Source organism: Suncus etruscus, chromosome 7 (genome assembly GCF_024139225.1).
Source record: "Suncus etruscus isolate mSunEtr1 chromosome 7, mSunEtr1.pri.cur, whole genome shotgun sequence".
NCBI classification, from domain to species: Eukaryota; Metazoa; Chordata; class Mammalia; order Eulipotyphla; family Soricidae; genus Suncus; species Suncus etruscus.
Genome location: NC_064854.1, coordinates 100,658,347 through 100,675,498, shown reverse-complemented (window position 1 = coordinate 100,675,498; position 17,152 = coordinate 100,658,347). Strand labels below are relative to the sequence as shown.

General features: G+C 43.6%; 1 protein-coding gene and 1 pseudogene across 2 annotated transcripts in view; one reads left to right on the top strand and one right to left on the bottom strand.

Annotated features, from left to right (window-relative positions):
- Window positions 1-1,616: 1,616 nt before the first annotated feature.
- GPR27 (G protein-coupled receptor 27) overlaps window positions 1,617-17,152 on the top strand; it is a 481,267-nt gene continuing 465,731 nt past the window's right edge. For both annotated transcript variants that reach the window (XM_049776921.1, XM_049776922.1), the window contains exon 1: window positions 1,617-3,006. In XM_049776921.1, the coding sequence (XP_049632878.1) occupies window positions 1,617-2,795 (1,179 nt within the window). In that variant the 3' untranslated portion in view covers window positions 2,796-3,006. The remainder of the gene's footprint in view (window positions 3,007-17,152) is intronic.
- Window positions 9,629-9,770, bottom strand: LOC126014852 (uncharacterized; annotated as a pseudogene).

Below are 17,152 nucleotides of genomic sequence, written 5' to 3'. Positions count from 1 at the left end.
CTGTCACTCTCCTCCAAGGTAGCCACCTGCAGACCACACTCCTAGACCAAACATCTGGGCATTCTCTAATTGTATTCTTCCTGAAAATGCCATCACCGGAGTGCCTGCCTTGCATACTAGCTTTGTATGTTAGGTACGCTAAAGCATTCAGCTTAAAAAAATAGATGTACCCAAGAAATGAGATTCCTTAATTTTGATTTCATCATGTTAGGCATTTGGAGATATAATGGCCCCGGCAATACAAAGCCCTGTAGCCTTGATGAGTTTGGCAATGTAGAACTAGTAGGAAAGTTGAAACTTTTCAACGACACAAAAATACCCAATGAGAAATAATAGTGCAGTAAAGAGGACAGAAGAGGGAAGAAGGGTCTGCACATGGGCTGGACCCAACAGAAGATGAACCTATGCGACTGGACATAGGGGAGGCTCAGCCCATGCACCTGGAGGAAAAGTGGTGTGAGGATGAGAACTAGGACTGCCCTTTTTCTGACCGCCCCATCTAGCCCCCAGAAAGCAGATGTCCTGGGTTGGCAGTGGCAGGGGTTGGTTTACCTGCCAGGCCATCTACTACAAGAGGCTGAGTTTAATTCCCTTTCTTGGAACCCGGGTGCAGACAGACTTGGTAAAAATTGGTATGCCAATCCCGCCACTTATTAGATGTCAAGCCCCTGGACCTTCAAGTTCTGCTTCCTTGCACATGCAGTGGAGAGGATTCTAGCAGTGCCAACTTCGTGGTTAAAACTGGGCACGTTGGGAGAGATGAAAGCTTTGACAGCTCCCTAGAGTCAGAGCACTGCCACCCCCTATCCGGGCTCCCAGGCACAGAAAGGCACAAATCCCCATCCTGACTCTAGCTGATCATGAGCTTTCTGGGGGGTTAGGGGACAGGGGAGGGCAGGCCGGGAAGGAGGGGACCCCGCCGCACCCCCATTCCTCGCAGGCCTCTTAGCCTGGCCATTCCAGCCACCTCCCACCCCAAGCGCGCAGAGTGACCCCAACCAGCCAGCCAGCCAGCCAGCCAGCGCGGTCGTCGCTCGCCGCCGCTGCCGGACATCCCGTTACCTGGGGGGTCAAACGCGACTTGTCGCCGCCACCTTGCGTCCTGGGCCCTGCCTCCCTCCCCGCCGCCTTCCGGGCCCGCAGCGGCCGAGGCGGTGCCCCCCAGCCCTGCCCGGGCGGGCGGTGCGGGAAGCCTCGGCGGGGCCAGCAGCGGCGGCGGCGGCGGCCACGCTGCGCGCTCCGGCGGAGGGGAGGGGGTTCGGCGGCGGCGGCGGCGGCGGGCTCGGCGGGGGGCAGAGCCTAGAGGCGCGGCAGCGGCGGCGGCGGAGGCGGAGAAGGTGGAGGATGCAGAGCGCTGCGGGCGGCGGCGGCGGGGCCGTGTCCGTGTCCGCAGTGAAGCCCGCGGCGCAGGGAGTGGCCGCGATCGCCTCCTGCGCGCACCATTCCTGAGATGGCGGCGGCTGGGCGGCGGCGGCGGCGGCTCGGGGGGCTGCTGCGGCGGGGTCGGCCGGGAGCGGGCTGAACCCCAGCGGCCCAGGAGCGCGCCCCTCGATCTCCGCGCAGCGGCCCAGGGAGCGCAGCCGGGGCGGAGAGCGCACGGGCCCGGGGAGGCCGCGATGGCGAATGCCAGCGAGCCCGGCGGCGGCGGCGGCCACGGTGGCCACGGCGGCGAGGCGGCGGCGCTGGGCCTCAAGCTGGCCACGCTCAGCCTGCTGCTGTGCGTGAGCCTGGCGGGCAACGTGCTGTTCGCGCTGCTCATCGTGCGGGAGCGGAGCTTGCACCGCGCCCCGTACTACCTGCTGCTCGACCTGTGCCTGGCCGACGGGCTGCGCGCGCTGGCCTGCCTCCCGGCCGTCATGCTGGCCGCTCGGCGGGCGGCGGCCGCGGCGGGGACCCCGCCCGGCGCGCTGGGCTGCAAGCTGCTCGCCTTCCTGGCCGCGCTCTTCTGCTTCCACGCCGCCTTCTTGCTGCTTGGCGTGGGCGTCACCCGCTACCTGGCCATCGCGCACCACCGCTTCTACGCCGAGCGCCTGGCCGGCTGGCCGTGTGCCGCCATGCTAGTGTGCGCCGCCTGGGCGCTGGCCCTGGCCGCGGCCTTCCCGCCGGTGCTGGACGGCGGTGGAGGCGGCGGCGGCGGCGGCGAGGACGAGGACGCGCCCTGCGCCCTGGAGCAGCGGCCCGACGGTGCCCCCGGCGCGCTGGGCTTCCTGCTGCTGCTAGCCGTGGTGGTGGGCGCCACGCACCTCGTCTACCTCCGGCTGCTCTTCTTCATCCACGACCGCCGCAAGATGCGGCCCGCGCGCCTCGTGCCCGCCGTCAGCCACGACTGGACCTTCCACGGGCCCGGCGCCACCGGCCAGGCGGCCGCCAACTGGACGGCGGGCTTCGGCCGCGGGCCCACGCCGCCCGCGCTCGTGGGCATCCGACCCGCGGCGCCCGGCCGTGGCGGCGGCGGCGGCGGCGGGGCCCGGCGGCTCCTCGTCCTCGAGGAGTTCAAGACGGAGAAGAGGCTGTGCAGGATGTTCTACGCCGTCACGCTGCTCTTCCTGCTCCTCTGGGGGCCCTACGTCGTGGCCAGTTACCTGCGGGTGTTGGTGCGGCCCGGCGCCGTCCCCCAGGCCTACCTGACGGCCTCGGTGTGGCTCACCTTCGCGCAGGCCGGCATCAACCCGGTCGTGTGCTTTCTCTTCAATCGGGAGCTGCGGGACTGTTTCAGGGCCCAGTTCCCCTGCTGCCAGAGCCCCCAGACCACCCAGGCCACTCTCCCCTGCGACTTGAAGGGCATCGGCTTGTGAGGGCCCCACCTGGCCACATCCAGCCTTCTCCCGCTGGGGCTTGTTGGACAGTGTCAGAATTACGACCCCCCCCCCATCCTCATTCTCCTTCCCAATCCCCATCCCTCCTTCCCTTTTAGTTTCCTAAACTGCCTTCAAAATGACTCAGTGGACGCAGCTCCTTGGGAGAGGCCCACGGAGGCGGAGGGGTTTCAGGTCCAGGCCCTACCCAGTTCCATGCTTTTATTTTTTTTGTCTTCCTGAATATGTTTTCATTCCTGACAATAGGCCCTGGAGTTCTTTGTACTGGCACTGACGTCTTTTCTTCCTCGTGCTATTACTTTTTCCCTTTTCTAAAATAAAGGCGAAACTAATTTTCTTCATGCAACGTTTCCTAAAGACCATGGCCAGTTTTCTACAGAAGCTATTTTTGACAACCTCAAGTGGCATTACATTTTGCGGTGCAGAAGAGGAACCCGGGGGGGCCTTCACAAGTTCTGTTTCTTGAGGGTCTTCTGTTGGAAGCCAGAGAAAGAAAGGAGGGGCAGCAGGGTGGGGTGGGGTGGGGTGGGAAGGGAGGAGGCACATTGTCTTACATACCCTCGGAATTGCCGGCCTTGGGGTGCTTTGGAAGTGCTGAGCACTTCGTCCAGTGTTAATAGTGAATTTAAAGAGCGGCCGTGGCGTCAGTGGCAAGGCGGGTGTTTTCCTTTCTTTTTTTTTTTTCTTTCTTTTTTTAAGCAGTTAACAAGTAATAGGATTTGTTTCCTACATACTGTATACTGCTCTCTGTATCATACCAATATTGAGTGGAAACATTTCTGTAAAATTGTAACTTTTAAGAGTTTTAAAAAAAAGTGTTTGGGTTAGTGATGGTGTGGAGAAACTACAAGTATTGCATGATTTTGTCTGTGCTGGTTATGGTTCATGGATCGGGAGGGCGCTGAGAAGCAAAGTACTAAATCACAGTTGTTTAAGGTGATTTTTTTGCCAATAAGAATTTAAATGATTTGGGGAACAGCTTGTGCTTTGAGAAGCCCGGTTTTATTCTGTCTTAACCAATTTCCACTTTGAAAATTGTTCTTTTATTCATGGTATAAATGAATCAAATAAATATGATACTCTACTTTTAGGAGACAAAGCATTTCCTAAAAATGCTAGGTTAACTGTGCTGTTCTACTGATGGTTGTTTTAAATTAATAATGAGAACGATAATTTAAAATATTTCTTTGTTAGACATGCAATGTTAAACTGAAGACTAAATTCTGCAAGTACTGTATAATATTTTTTGCTGATAATGCTACATTTTTATTAATGTACCTTCCGTTTTGAGGATTTATATCTGTATCTCTCTTTGCATTATACAAATATACCAGTATTTTCACTCTGGAGTGACTTTTTTGCTGCTGTTTTCTTTTTAGGTTCTGAGTGGTACTAATATGCATCTGAGCACATCACTTGTGTTCTCTTAGTACAAGGTCTTTAGTTTTAGATTCTGTACTTTGACCATCAGCATATCCAAGACGTTTGTGATATTTGGGAGCTTGTTAAAATGCAAAATAAAGAAACCAGGAGATAGTATAGTGGTTAGGGCACGTGCCTAGCATGTGCCTGATCTGGGTTTAATTCCTAGCACCACATGGTACCCTGAGCATTGGCAGGTGCAGCTCTGGAGACTCCGGAGCACTACTAGGTGTGGTGATGGAGGCCCAGACACTATCAGGGTGGCCCAAGTATCTTTGGTATCACAGGGCAGGAGCAGTATTCAATTGCTGTGGCAGAGAATTGCTGGTTGGCTAAGAATCACCCATAAGACCCCCAAATTTTCTGACTACTGCTTGGGATTCCCCCCCCCACCCTTAGTCACAGTGATATAAGAAAAAATAATACTGTGAATCTTGGGCTAGAGATACAGTGCAAAGGCCTGGAGTACCTTTAAGCCATAAACGTGACCCTTGCACTGAATGGCCCTTCCATACCCCTTCTACTATGGACAGATGTAGCGCTGGTGGTCTCCCCAATTTGGGGCTGCAGTACATTACTAGACCCAAGCATCGAACCATTAGATATTGCACACCCAGGTTGAGAACTATCAGTGGTACCCGCCTCCCTGAGTCCCCAAGTACTGAGAAGGAACTCCCTACCCAGGTCTATGAAAAAATATTAGAGCCATACCTGGTGGTACTCAGGGTCTACTCCTGGATTTGCACTCAGGAATTACTCCTAGAGGTGCTCAGACCATACCATATGGATGCTAATTTTTAAACCTTGATCAGTCACATACAAGGTAAATGTCCTAACTACTGTACTATCTCTTCACCCCCTGTAAATCTTCTTTAAAGGAAAGAATCCATAAACAAATTGTTCTAAAAAATTTTAAGGCTTGAAGAGAGTATAAGGAGACTAAAACCACAATACTGGTTTGAATACTGGCACTATATATGAACCTCTATGTGTACCTCTGGGCCCCTGTGCACAGAGCCAGGAGCAGCCCCCAAACATTGCCTGGTGTGATCCCCAATAAAACTTTAAAATAAATACATTAAGAAGTGTGAGCAGATGACTCATTTGGATAAAATTTTCTTTTAAACTTTATTGATTGATTGGTTTTGGAGCCACACCCAGCAGTGCTCAGGAGTCACTCCTGGCTCTGCACTCAGAAATCACCCCCGGCAGGCTGGGGGACCATATGGGATGTCAGGAATCAAATCGGGTCCCCTCCTTGGCCAACTGCATGCAAGGCAAATGCCCTACTGCTGTGCTATCTCTCTGGCCCCTGGATAAGATTTTTTAAAATAAATACAGCAAATATATTGAAATGAATTTGGGTGGAGCACAATAGCAAATAATAAGTGTGTAGTCCAAGAGGAAGACATCATAAAAAGTGTCGGTGACCAATTTAGTTTATTTAATAATTGTCAATATTGTTTAGTTTTGTCAGTAAAGTCCATCAAATCTGAGTAGACAGCCTCATATTTGGAAAATTTTTCTCTCCTCATAATAAGAACTAGTGGATCTTAATTTCCTCTGGGCCATCCATCAATAATCTCAGCTAGCCCCAAATCAGGGAAGGACAAGCAGTAACCTCTTCTCTGGTCCCCTGTCTGCTGCAGGCATCTAGTGTCTCAGCAATCCTAATGGGACAGAGTCCTTTCATGGGAGGAAAACGGGCAACACAAGTGGCCGAATATGAAATATGAAATAAATGAAACCACACAGAGAATGTGGGGTCAACACGTTTCTGGCAGGAGTGCGACAAGTTTAATTTTTTGAGCAGGGGAATTTATAGGGGTAAAATTAGCCACAGGTGAAGAATAAATGTAATCACAAAGCCTAGTATAACAATAACAATACCTAAGCTATGGGTGTGACTGTAAAAATTTTAAATTACAAGAGAGAAGGTCACAACTCAAGGTAACTCTTTGCAAGCTTACTTTAAATGCAAAATCAGGATTAGGAAGAAGTAGAAAAATATCTAGAAACTTGATCTTTCTGAACTGGACTCTATAGTTTTAGAGGTTAAGTGAAGGGAGGAACCAAATACCCAAGAATGAGCTTCCCTATTTCTAAAGGAGGGTCAAGATCTGCATTCTGGTTATGCCCTTGATTACCAGAAACTGCAGTAGCAAAGAGAAAAATTGTCTTTGCTCTTAGGGCTGACTATATCCAGAAAAAGGGGTTCTCAAATAAACTTTGGTCCTGGAATTTCTGAGCCAAATTACTTGATAGAGGCCAATATGTTGCCTGATATATACATAGGAGAGATAGTCAAATACTGGCTGAAAATGTACTGCCAGGCATCTCTTTGGAAATTCCTCAACCATCCACGCAGGGGAAAAAGGCGTCCACAGTGGGCCTTTTGAGGAACCCCATGGGGGTTAAATTAGTTCTACCCACCAGGAAAATCTGAGGATACATCTGGTGGGCTGAGCCCCGCTAAAAGCTTAGGTATGCCCTGGTACCTGTCCACTGAGCCTACTAGTTCAGGAGACTGCCCTTGAGAAGTTGCACAAGGACCTGATAACTGGATTTTTTTTCCAAAGGAAATTAGTAATCCAGACATTCTTAAACTTTTAGTATTTGAAAAAAAAAACAAAAACAACAATAATTATCTTAAGTGCTGACAGGGTCCAAAAAGAACAATATTGAGCAGGTTTCCTAGATGTTGGAAGACATTGTTTAGACATGGTTTGATTATATTTGATTTGACTATGGTTAGACATGGAAACTTCTGCAATTTTAAGTGAAGTCAATAAGAAAACAATAACCAACTATAAAAGAAAAGAACCAAAAGATACAGGAAAATAAGCTAACATACCATGTCAAGGCAAAAGCTCTCATATCTCAAAGTTTGGGATCATCAGTGAGTCTGAGAACATGAACTTTTGTTAAAAACAATCAAGAAGCACATTATCTTTCAGAATATTTATTGTACTAATTCAGGGATAATTGTATTGGGGGAATACTTCCATTAAAATATTTCATTTTGAGACGGGAGAGATAGTATAAAGGGTAGAGTTGCATGAAGATAATATAAATGGTAGGGTTGCCTACTTGTACAAAGTCTCCTGGGTTTGAACTCTGGCACCCCATATGGTCCATCCAGTCCACCAGGAGTGATCCTTGAACAAAGCTAGGAGTACACCTTGAGCACAATTGAGTGAGACCCCATAATAAGCCAAACCAAACTAAATATTTAAACTAAATAAATAAACCAAGCCAAAATATTTCATTTGAAAAGCAAATATAGCACATGCTACACTACCACCACATGCATAATATACATATACTAGTGAGACAGATGATGTCACTATACTTGACACTTAAAGCAATAGAAAAGATTGCTTACACACACACACACACACACACACACACACACACACACACACACATATATATATATAATATATTTACCTACAAGTGCTGAAATAGTTGAAAAAGTAAGTCTTTTGATACCGTATAAAAATAAATATAATTTGGGGCTGGGCGGTGGCGCTGGAGGTAAGGTGCCTGCCTTACCTGCGCTAGCCTTGGACGGACCGTGGTTCGATCCCCCGGCGTCCCATATGGTCCCTCAAGCCAGGAGCAACTTCTGAGCGCATAGCCAGGAGTAACCTCTGAGCGTCACCGGGTGTGGCCCAAAAAACAAAAATAAATAAATAAATAAATAAATAAATAAATATAATTTAACAGAAACATGGTTTTCCCGATCACGAACTGACCATTTTTTGTTTTGGTGCCACATCCAGCATACTCAGGACTTACTTATAGCTGTGTCCTCAGGGATTATTCCCAGTGGGATTCAGAGGAACATATGCAATATCAAGGATCAGACTGGGGCTGGTCATGTGTAAGGTAGGTACCTGACTCACTGTAATATCTCTGTGGCCCCTGACCATGCTTGATTTATAGTAAAATAACTCAACCAGGAAAATGTAGTGTTCTTTAGATTAGTGAATGCATCAAAATAATAAATTAATAACATTTACAAATCAATGAATATTAATTTGTGTCTGTATTCACTATTCATTCAGTCTTCTTAAACCACTTTGGGCGCATTTATTTCAAATTCATGTTATTGCAACTGGGTGCCATGGTAGAAAGAACGGCTCCCCATTTTACTATCATTTTAAGTTCGTACCATGAGGAGTTAAATTTATAAAGTGCAACTGACTCCAAGGATTACTTTTCATTCACCTGGCAGATATGTGATTTTGTGTGACTTACTGAGACCAATGAAACTGAGGAGGAGGTAACACGAGTCAAGGAAAACCCACCCATCTCCTACTGTAATATTAATTTTCTTTATACCACTTAGACACTGCTTCTGGAGTAAATAAAGCTAAAAGCAACCAATCCGAAGAATTCTCTCTGATTTTTCTCCTATTTGGACAAAGCTTTATGAGAATCAAACCAAATCAATAAAAAATACTCTTCTTCTAGTCCTTCTCTCTTTTAGGATGTTTTTGATGGAAATGTGACACTCGAGTCTAACACTTGATACTAGGATACACAGCAAACATAATGCAACCATGAGAAAAGGATACTGTCAAGATTAATTAAGATAATGGTCCAGGAGTATTAATTTTTATAAAAGGAGGCATCCATTTGAATATTGTTCTGCTGGTAAGAAAATAAGCAACCCTTTATCTCCAGATTTCTGGTTTCAAGATAGAAAGCACCATTGTTTCAGGCATTAACATTTAGGAGTCTGCAATTTGAAGTACAATTAACTGCAACAATACTTAAATTTTCTCCATTCCCTCCACGCCTCTGACAGGAATTATTGATTTCCTGGAACTGTGTTTACAAATCTTAAAAATAAATTGACTCTTTTAGCTCACTTTTTTCCAACTATCAGATCATTTAGCTTTTAACTGTTAAATTGGGTCTTGAAAAAATAGTGATATAAATTTGATTTTGTTTTATTTGGGGGCCTAACTATGCTCAAGGCTGATTCCCATCTCTATGCTCCACAATCACTTCTGGTGGGCTCTGGATACCAGATGGTGTGCAGGCTAACCTAGGTTAGCTGCATCAAAGGCAAGTATCCGGACAACTGTACTATCTCTCTGGTCCTAAATTTGATTTCTTAGACTGAAATAAATCTAGAATATTAAAATATACCTATTACCAGGCCAACATTTTTTAATTTTTAATTTTTGGAAAAGGGTTGGGTCATATCCAGTGGTGCTCAGGGGTTACTCTTGGCTCTGCACTCAGAAATCACTCCTGACAGGCACGGGGGACCATATGGAATTCTGGGATTTGAAGCACTGTCTCCTGAATTGGCTTCATGCAAGGCAAACACCCTACTGCTGTGCTATTTCTCCAGCCACCATAGTTTTAATTTTTTAGTTGCCCCAAGTATAAAACAACTCTGATCATCAACCTAGACATCAAGCTACGTGATGAACAAAGGATCTTCTGCTTTGCCCCTGACTGATATAAGAGCAACACCACCAGTAAGTTGTTTTCTACCCATTTCCAAGGATAAAGTCAGTTCTTTCTAATTGTACCTTAAGTATCTTTATTATCAGTTTATATTTAACCTTTTGTTTGTGTTTGATCCATACCCAGTGATACTCAGGGCTTACTCCTGGCTCTGTGCTCAGGGATCGCTCCTGGTAGTGCTCTGAGGAAAATATGAGTTGCTAGAGGTCAAACCCAGGTGTGTGCATGACAAGTGCCCTACCCACTGTACTATCACTCTGGCCCTTGTATATTTAACTCTTTTAAAATACTATTTTCTGAGAGGGTCACACCTGGTGGTGCTCAGGGGCTCATGAGGTGACAGGGAGCAAATTGAAGTCAACTGCATGCAAAGCCAGAAACTTAACCTCTGTACTACCTTTCCAACTCCTATTTAAGTTTTTTAAATCTAAAAGAAACAGCATAAATTAATTCCTAATCAAGAGGTATTATAAATTGCTAAGGATCTGTGATGGACAATGCAGAAACCAAAGGGACAAACACGGTTCAAGTCCCTCCTCTAAGGAGTCAACCACTAACTGGAGAAACTGAGCGAATGTACTTCCAGATGCACACCATGTAAAATTTGAGATCTGACAAAGGAGAGCTTCTAATAAAAAGTGTAGAGACACAGAAACACCATCATCAGGGTTTTGAGCAGGGCCTTAGTGTTCTGTCCCTGGTCACTCCACCTAGGGAAGCCAGAGAAATGGAATAGTGGAAATAAACCATGTTACTCCCTTTGTTCCCTCCTCTGGGCCATGCCTTACATTTCTGACTACATGAACTCCTCACTCTGGAGCCCCACTTTTGGAATACATGTCTAAAGCCATAAAACTCTCTCTTCCAAGTTTTCCATTCCTGCTCTACTAATGTTCAAGCATCAGTCAGGCGGGCTATTCTTTTCATAGAGGAGGTTTTGCTACAGAAAATCTTTCTGAGAGAAGATATGGTGAAGATATTATTAAAAAGAAATGGCAGAACTGACTAGAATCCTACAGGTCACCCACCTCAAGGCCAGGTTGATAACTCAGAGATCTGGGCAAGAGAGTTCACAAAGCATCCTTGAGGATCTGATTTTGAACCTTATCACTATAGCACCCACCAACCCTTTCCAAGCCCATCCCAGAACCATAGGATGGTGACCATGCCCTGTTGGTCCCCAATGCTATAGATGTATGCTTGTCCTTATTTGAACTGACTGTGTGGTTAACCCTAAAACAACAGGAGTGGCCTCAGAATCCTTGAGCACTGCTTAGGAGACCACCTGAGTGTCTAGGGTCTAGAGAGAGATAACAGCAGGTTAGACACTTACTTGCCTTGCACATGGCTACCCCTGTCTCAACCTCAACTCCTGGCACCACATATGATCTTCCAAGTCCTACCAGGAATCATCCCCTAAACCCAAAGGCATGAATAAACCTTCAGTACAGCCAGGTAAAATCTCAAAATAAACAAGAAATTCCATCCCATTCTCCTCTAAGAGGAAAAGGGAGTTATCAGGTCTATATGTTTTTTCATGTTATTGGTAAAAAAAAAAAGAAAGAAATAAAATGGGCATGGTTTAGTAGGTACTCAATTCATCCTGTAACCTGAGCGCAGACATTTAAATGAATAAACAGCTTAGAATTGAGATATGAAAGCTTGAAAACTTGAAGACACTCCAAAACACACATGCAAGATATGTTTTAGGCTATAATGTCAAGGCATAAATTCAATTTTCTTATTTCTTGATAACATTAAGGAGAGAGGTTTACTAAAGATAATACTAACTTGAACTGTTGGAGGAATATTTTAGTCCTTTATAAATTAAGTTGCAAGTGGCCAGTCTACATAAAGAGGAAGGCCATATGTAAGGAGGAAGATAACATGCAAGATGTTGAAAAGTGTACATTAAAATGTTTTTCAGAACACATTTATATCACCTAAATTGTGCCAATCTGAATAGATTTCTATAATGGAAATCTTTTTTTCTTGCTTAACACCAGGAATATAAAATTATATAGTGATTCTTTTGATCAAAGATGCAGATATGCTAAAATTTGAAAAACTTAAAAATTATTAAAGTTTCCATGCTGATGTAAAACATGCCTTATTAAAATATTCTTTAGAGATCACAAAATTAAAAATGCATACATAAAACTTTTTTTCTTCTTTTTAATGTAGCAATATATGATTCCCCCTTTTAATCTTACCACATTTGTCTATAAATTTTCTCAGTATGTTCTAAGTTTAATGACAATGTGCTCAATGGATGAGAAATGGCAAAAATATATCTTTTGTAGGTACTCAATTCAGCAGTGATAAAGAGAATAACTATAAGTGTGTAAGATTCTTAACCCATAGTCACGATGTTTAATTTATCTATCTATCTTGAGGAATGATGGGATACCCAGAGCTATTTCTAGAATTTGATTTGCATAATTGTTTAATCCTTTGTGAGTATGGTGACCTGTGGACTGACAAAAGTATATTTTAATTTGTAAGTTACCTTAAAACTTTCATAAAAATAACAGAACTAAATATCTTCAGATATATGTACATATATATTTGATAACCTACCTCTATTGAAAGTAACACAATTACACAGTAGTGTGATTGGTTTTTTTTACTAAGACACTACTTTTTGCTAATTAGATAACACTGGACTTTTGTTGTTAAAAAAGATATGCCTTTCTTTTTCTATGTAGCCCCTCTTTGGCCAAATTAAAATTCACTTAATCACCTTAAGAATATGTGCATTTGGGCCCGAAGAGATAGCACAGCATGTTTGCCTTGCAAGCAGCTGATCCAGGACCAAAGGTGGTTGGTTCAAATCCCGGTGTCCCATATGGTCCCCCGTGCCTGCCAGGAGCTATTTCTGAGCAGCCAGCCAGGAGTAACCCCTGAGCACCGCCCGGTGTGTCCCCCCCAAAAAAAAAAAAAAAGAATATGTGCATTTGTAGTAGGCCATAGAGACTTTCCTAGGCCCACTATGCTTAATCTAGACCTTTGAATTGGTAACATTGGCAGCAAGAAGTTGATTTGCACCTACTTTTACTTTGTTCTTGCCAGGAAACCACATGATAAAATAAATCTCATCACATTTGTTTGGTGTGGCTCCATCAGTCCCAACTTCTATTGGGGAGGGGTGAGGTAGGGTGGCAGAGATGGAACGAACCACCTCATTCAAGGTCACTAGTCTTGCATATGGTCGACCTGGGTTCTATTCCTGGCACCTCATATAGTCCCCTGAGGCTGCCAGGAGTGATCCCTGAGATCACAGCTTGGAGTGAGCCCTGAACTCTTGAACACAGCCAGCTTTAACCCAAAACCCAAATAAAACCAAACCCCAAAACAATTTTACAAAACAGCAGAATAAAATATAAGATGTAACAAAGTAAGGCACTGTTGAAGGAAATGAATCCATTTGCATTGTTTAGGGTAGTTTAGAGCTGGATTTCTTAAACTTTTTGTACTTCTTTTTTTTTGGGGGGGGGTCACACCGGGCAGCACTCTGGGGTTACTACTGGCTCTATGCTCAGAAATAGCCCCTGGAAGGCACGGGGGACCATATGGGAAGCCGGGATTCGAACCACTGTCCTTCTGCATGCAAGGCAAATGCTTTACCTCCATGCTCTCTCTCTGACCCCAAACTTTTTGTACTCTTAACCCCTTTTCACCCCAAAAAAGTAAAATGGGCTGGTATTGGTAGGAACTATGTGGATTTGGGTTCAGAGCGAGAGTACAATGTATAGGGTGTTTGCCTTGTATACAGCTGTCCAGGGGCCAGTCTCCAGCACCCAATATTGTCCCCTAAGACTGCCAGTTGTAAATCGTGAGGGCAGAGCTATGAGTTAGCCCTAAGCACAGAGAGTGGCTCCAAAGCAGAGGAACATTGTGAATTTATTACATGCCTGATTTTAAATAATTTCTGGTCATTGTATATTCAGAAATATTTTACTTTTTTGTAAATAAATATTAACTTTACAACCTACACATCCTGTTATGCTACCTCATGTGGACTTACAGGAGTTTAAGAAGTGAGAGACCCAAAATAAATAAAATTTAGGAATGGAGAGAGAGTAAGAGGCTTAGGATCTCACTTTGCATGTGGTAAACCCTAGTTGGATCCTTGGCTCCACAAGGTTCCATGTGTACTGCAAGAAGTGGTTCCCAAGCACAGAGTTGAGAGTAACCCTATGCAGAGTTATCAGTAATCTGTGAACTCCATCAGGTGTGGCCGAAAGTTCCCCCAAAAGAAAGATAGGATATAAACAAAGCTATAATTTAGCATAAGAGAGTATAGTAATTCAGGTGTTTGCCTTGTATGTGACTAATCTTACACCACATATGGTCCCTTGAGTACCGTCAGGAGTGACCTCTGAGGACTGACGTGATCCTCCTCCCGTATCATTTTTTGTACTTTGTTTTTGTGGTGCTCTGTGTACTGCTTCAGGAGGTCATTGAAGAACTCATCTGGTGATCAGTTCTACCATTTTCCTCAAGTGTTTTAATTCTTAGGGACAACCAGCAGAGTTGGATAATGACTGTAGTTTCACATTGAAGAACAACTGAGTGCAATTTGTTTTTAAGGAGATGAGGCAGATGACTTCTGTTTAAGATCATATAACTAAGAACTTAAGTCATTTGACTATACCTAGCCTAGGACAGCTCTAAAATTCCATTTCTCGGTGTCTAGATGGTAGCCTTGCACCCATATAAAACTACCTACGATTGGGAGAAAGAGAAAAGAGAAGACAGAAAAGAATGTAAAAATGAATAATTCAGAGAGGACAATTGAAGTCTTTAAGTAATATCTTCCATTCAGAAAATATAAAGATCTAAATATTAGATCCTTATTATATTAGAACACATTCAATGCCCTCAAACCAATCTTAATCCCACAGTAATGCTCTTCTTTAAGTCTCTTACTTACTTTGAGGTACAAATGTGTTCTTTCAAAACTGTAATAGGCACAAATATTCATCCATTGGTAATACACATCCTGTGCCTGAAATATTTTGCTTCATTATTTCAAATTTCAACTTGGGATTTTGAAAATGAGCTTGAGTATATAGTAGTCTTATTACTAAAGGACTTTGGTTACATCTAAGTAGAAAGCCATCATTAAAAGAAAAAGAGATGATATTATGAATGCACACACACACACACAAAAAGAATTGATGTTGCTGCTAACAAAAGAGTGGTGGCTGTTTGCCAAATAGCATAATGAATAGTGGGCCTGTAAAGAGGTGATCAAATACATTTGCTCATTACAATAGATGGGAGATTAATGGTGGTGATGGCGCATGTGGGGTGGAGGCTAGAAAATGCTGAACAAGGCTAGTATTGAGATAACTGTTGATAAGAAGTATGAATAATTAGCAAATTAGGGGAAAATATATCATGAATTCTGAGGCTATTGAAATACATGGCAGCATACTAAAGAGAATAAACATAGATGGCAGCTGGTGCATGTTAGACAGTGAGTATCATAAATGAGAGAAGATAACCTGTTTTTAAAATTAAAATTTTGGCTAACTTTAATCTTCTAAAGAATGAAGCCTGAAAACAGCAGGATGAGATTTCTGTTACTAAAACCAGTGAGAAGAACAATTGGTTTATGTGTTTGGATCTATCACTGGATTGACTGTCAAAAATTTCACACACACACACACATACACACACACACACACACACACACACACACAAATGATATTGAAATGCTGGGGAGGATAAAAGGTCTCCAGTTACATAGGAGGGTTTGTAAAGAAATTATTTTTTTTCTTTTTCTGTTTTTTTTTTTTTTTGGTCACACCCAGCAGTGCTCAGGGGTTACTCCTGGCTCTGTGCTCAGAAGTCACTCCTGGCAGGCTCGGGGAACCATATACAATGCAGGGAATTGAACCAGTGTCTGTCCTATGTTGGCCACGTGCAAGGTAAACACCCTACACATTTAGCTGTGCTATTGCTCTGGCCCCAAGAAACACATTTGACATAAACCTTTCTGTGGTTAAAAAATTTTTGTGTTAATGGTTAGAATCAGAAAGTTTTCATAAAAGCCAATGTATACTAAGAATTCCAAGGCCTGCTGGTATATTCAGTAATGACTGAATTAGCCACCAACTAACCTGAGATAAGAATCTGTCTCAGAATAAATGAAAACCTTATATTTGCATTAAAGTAGATGGTGGACTTGAAATTTCTTGTGTAAATAATTATTTTGTCTTGGTATATACCTATACCTTGGTTGACCTAGTCCCAAGGCTAGTAAGAAGCCACCCAAAAACTGAAACTTTCAGCAGTACAAGCTTTATAGTGCACGACTGTATATTTACCATTTAAAGACACCATAGTACATGATTACAGTTTTCTCTTTGAAAAGTGCCGAGTTTGGTACTCAGAAATCACAACCATAAGGCCAGAGAAGTAGCACAGGGAACAGAACACTTGCCTTGCATAAATGAAGTCAATCCAAGTTCAAACCCAGGCACCACTCCACTACATATAGTGCCTGGTGCTCAGGATCCTTGAGCACAGAGCCAAGAATAAATCTTGAGCCACTAGGTTTGGCCCCAAAACTAAAAAAAAAAAAAAAAGTAACCATATAGAACTGTTCATGAAGTAAGGAAAGTATTACTCCTCAATAAATATAAGATATAAGGCAAATGACAAAGTTCTATATTTCTTTTGATTGGGAGGTTCTGTTTTCCACACAAAGTTCATTTTTTCCCATAACGTACCCTCTTGGTTTTGAGTGATGTTTCATTCAAAATTAAACTTGCATATGTAAAAACAAAATTTCCTTTTTAAAGGTGGTTCTGTTTTTTCTAACATGGGTGAAAATAGATGATTCACCGAATTAAAATTTTACCATGTAAAAAGATATATCAAACATTAGGAAAAGAATGTTTAGCCACTTTGCAGTATCTGTTTCTTTAGCTGTTATTCTACGTACATAAGTCTAGGGTTTTTCAACAAACCCAGTGAGGAATGCTTCTTGAACATAAACTATACTGAACCCCCCAAAATACTATTCTGATCAAATATGATGATTAGTACAACTAATCCCATATATTTATGGAGTATGTTAATCCAAGTGGTAAAATCACACATAGTATTCATCTTTAAGTCCCAACACCTACAAAATGAAGATTTTTGGAAAGAGTGAGTTGATATGGTGAAGTTTGGTCAGTTAAACACATTTCATAAGTCATTTATTGGCAACATTGAATCCATGTACAATTCTTGCTCCATTTTCCCAAGGCATAGGTACAATGGCAGAGATACCCATTGTCTTAGCACCTAGGCATGCTGATTAACCTCTACAAGTAAACACTCCATTCTCTATTTGCTGGATCAATACAGCGGAATCCCATGAGTCCATTTCTGCTTACAAGCCATCTTGTTCATCAGAATTCTCC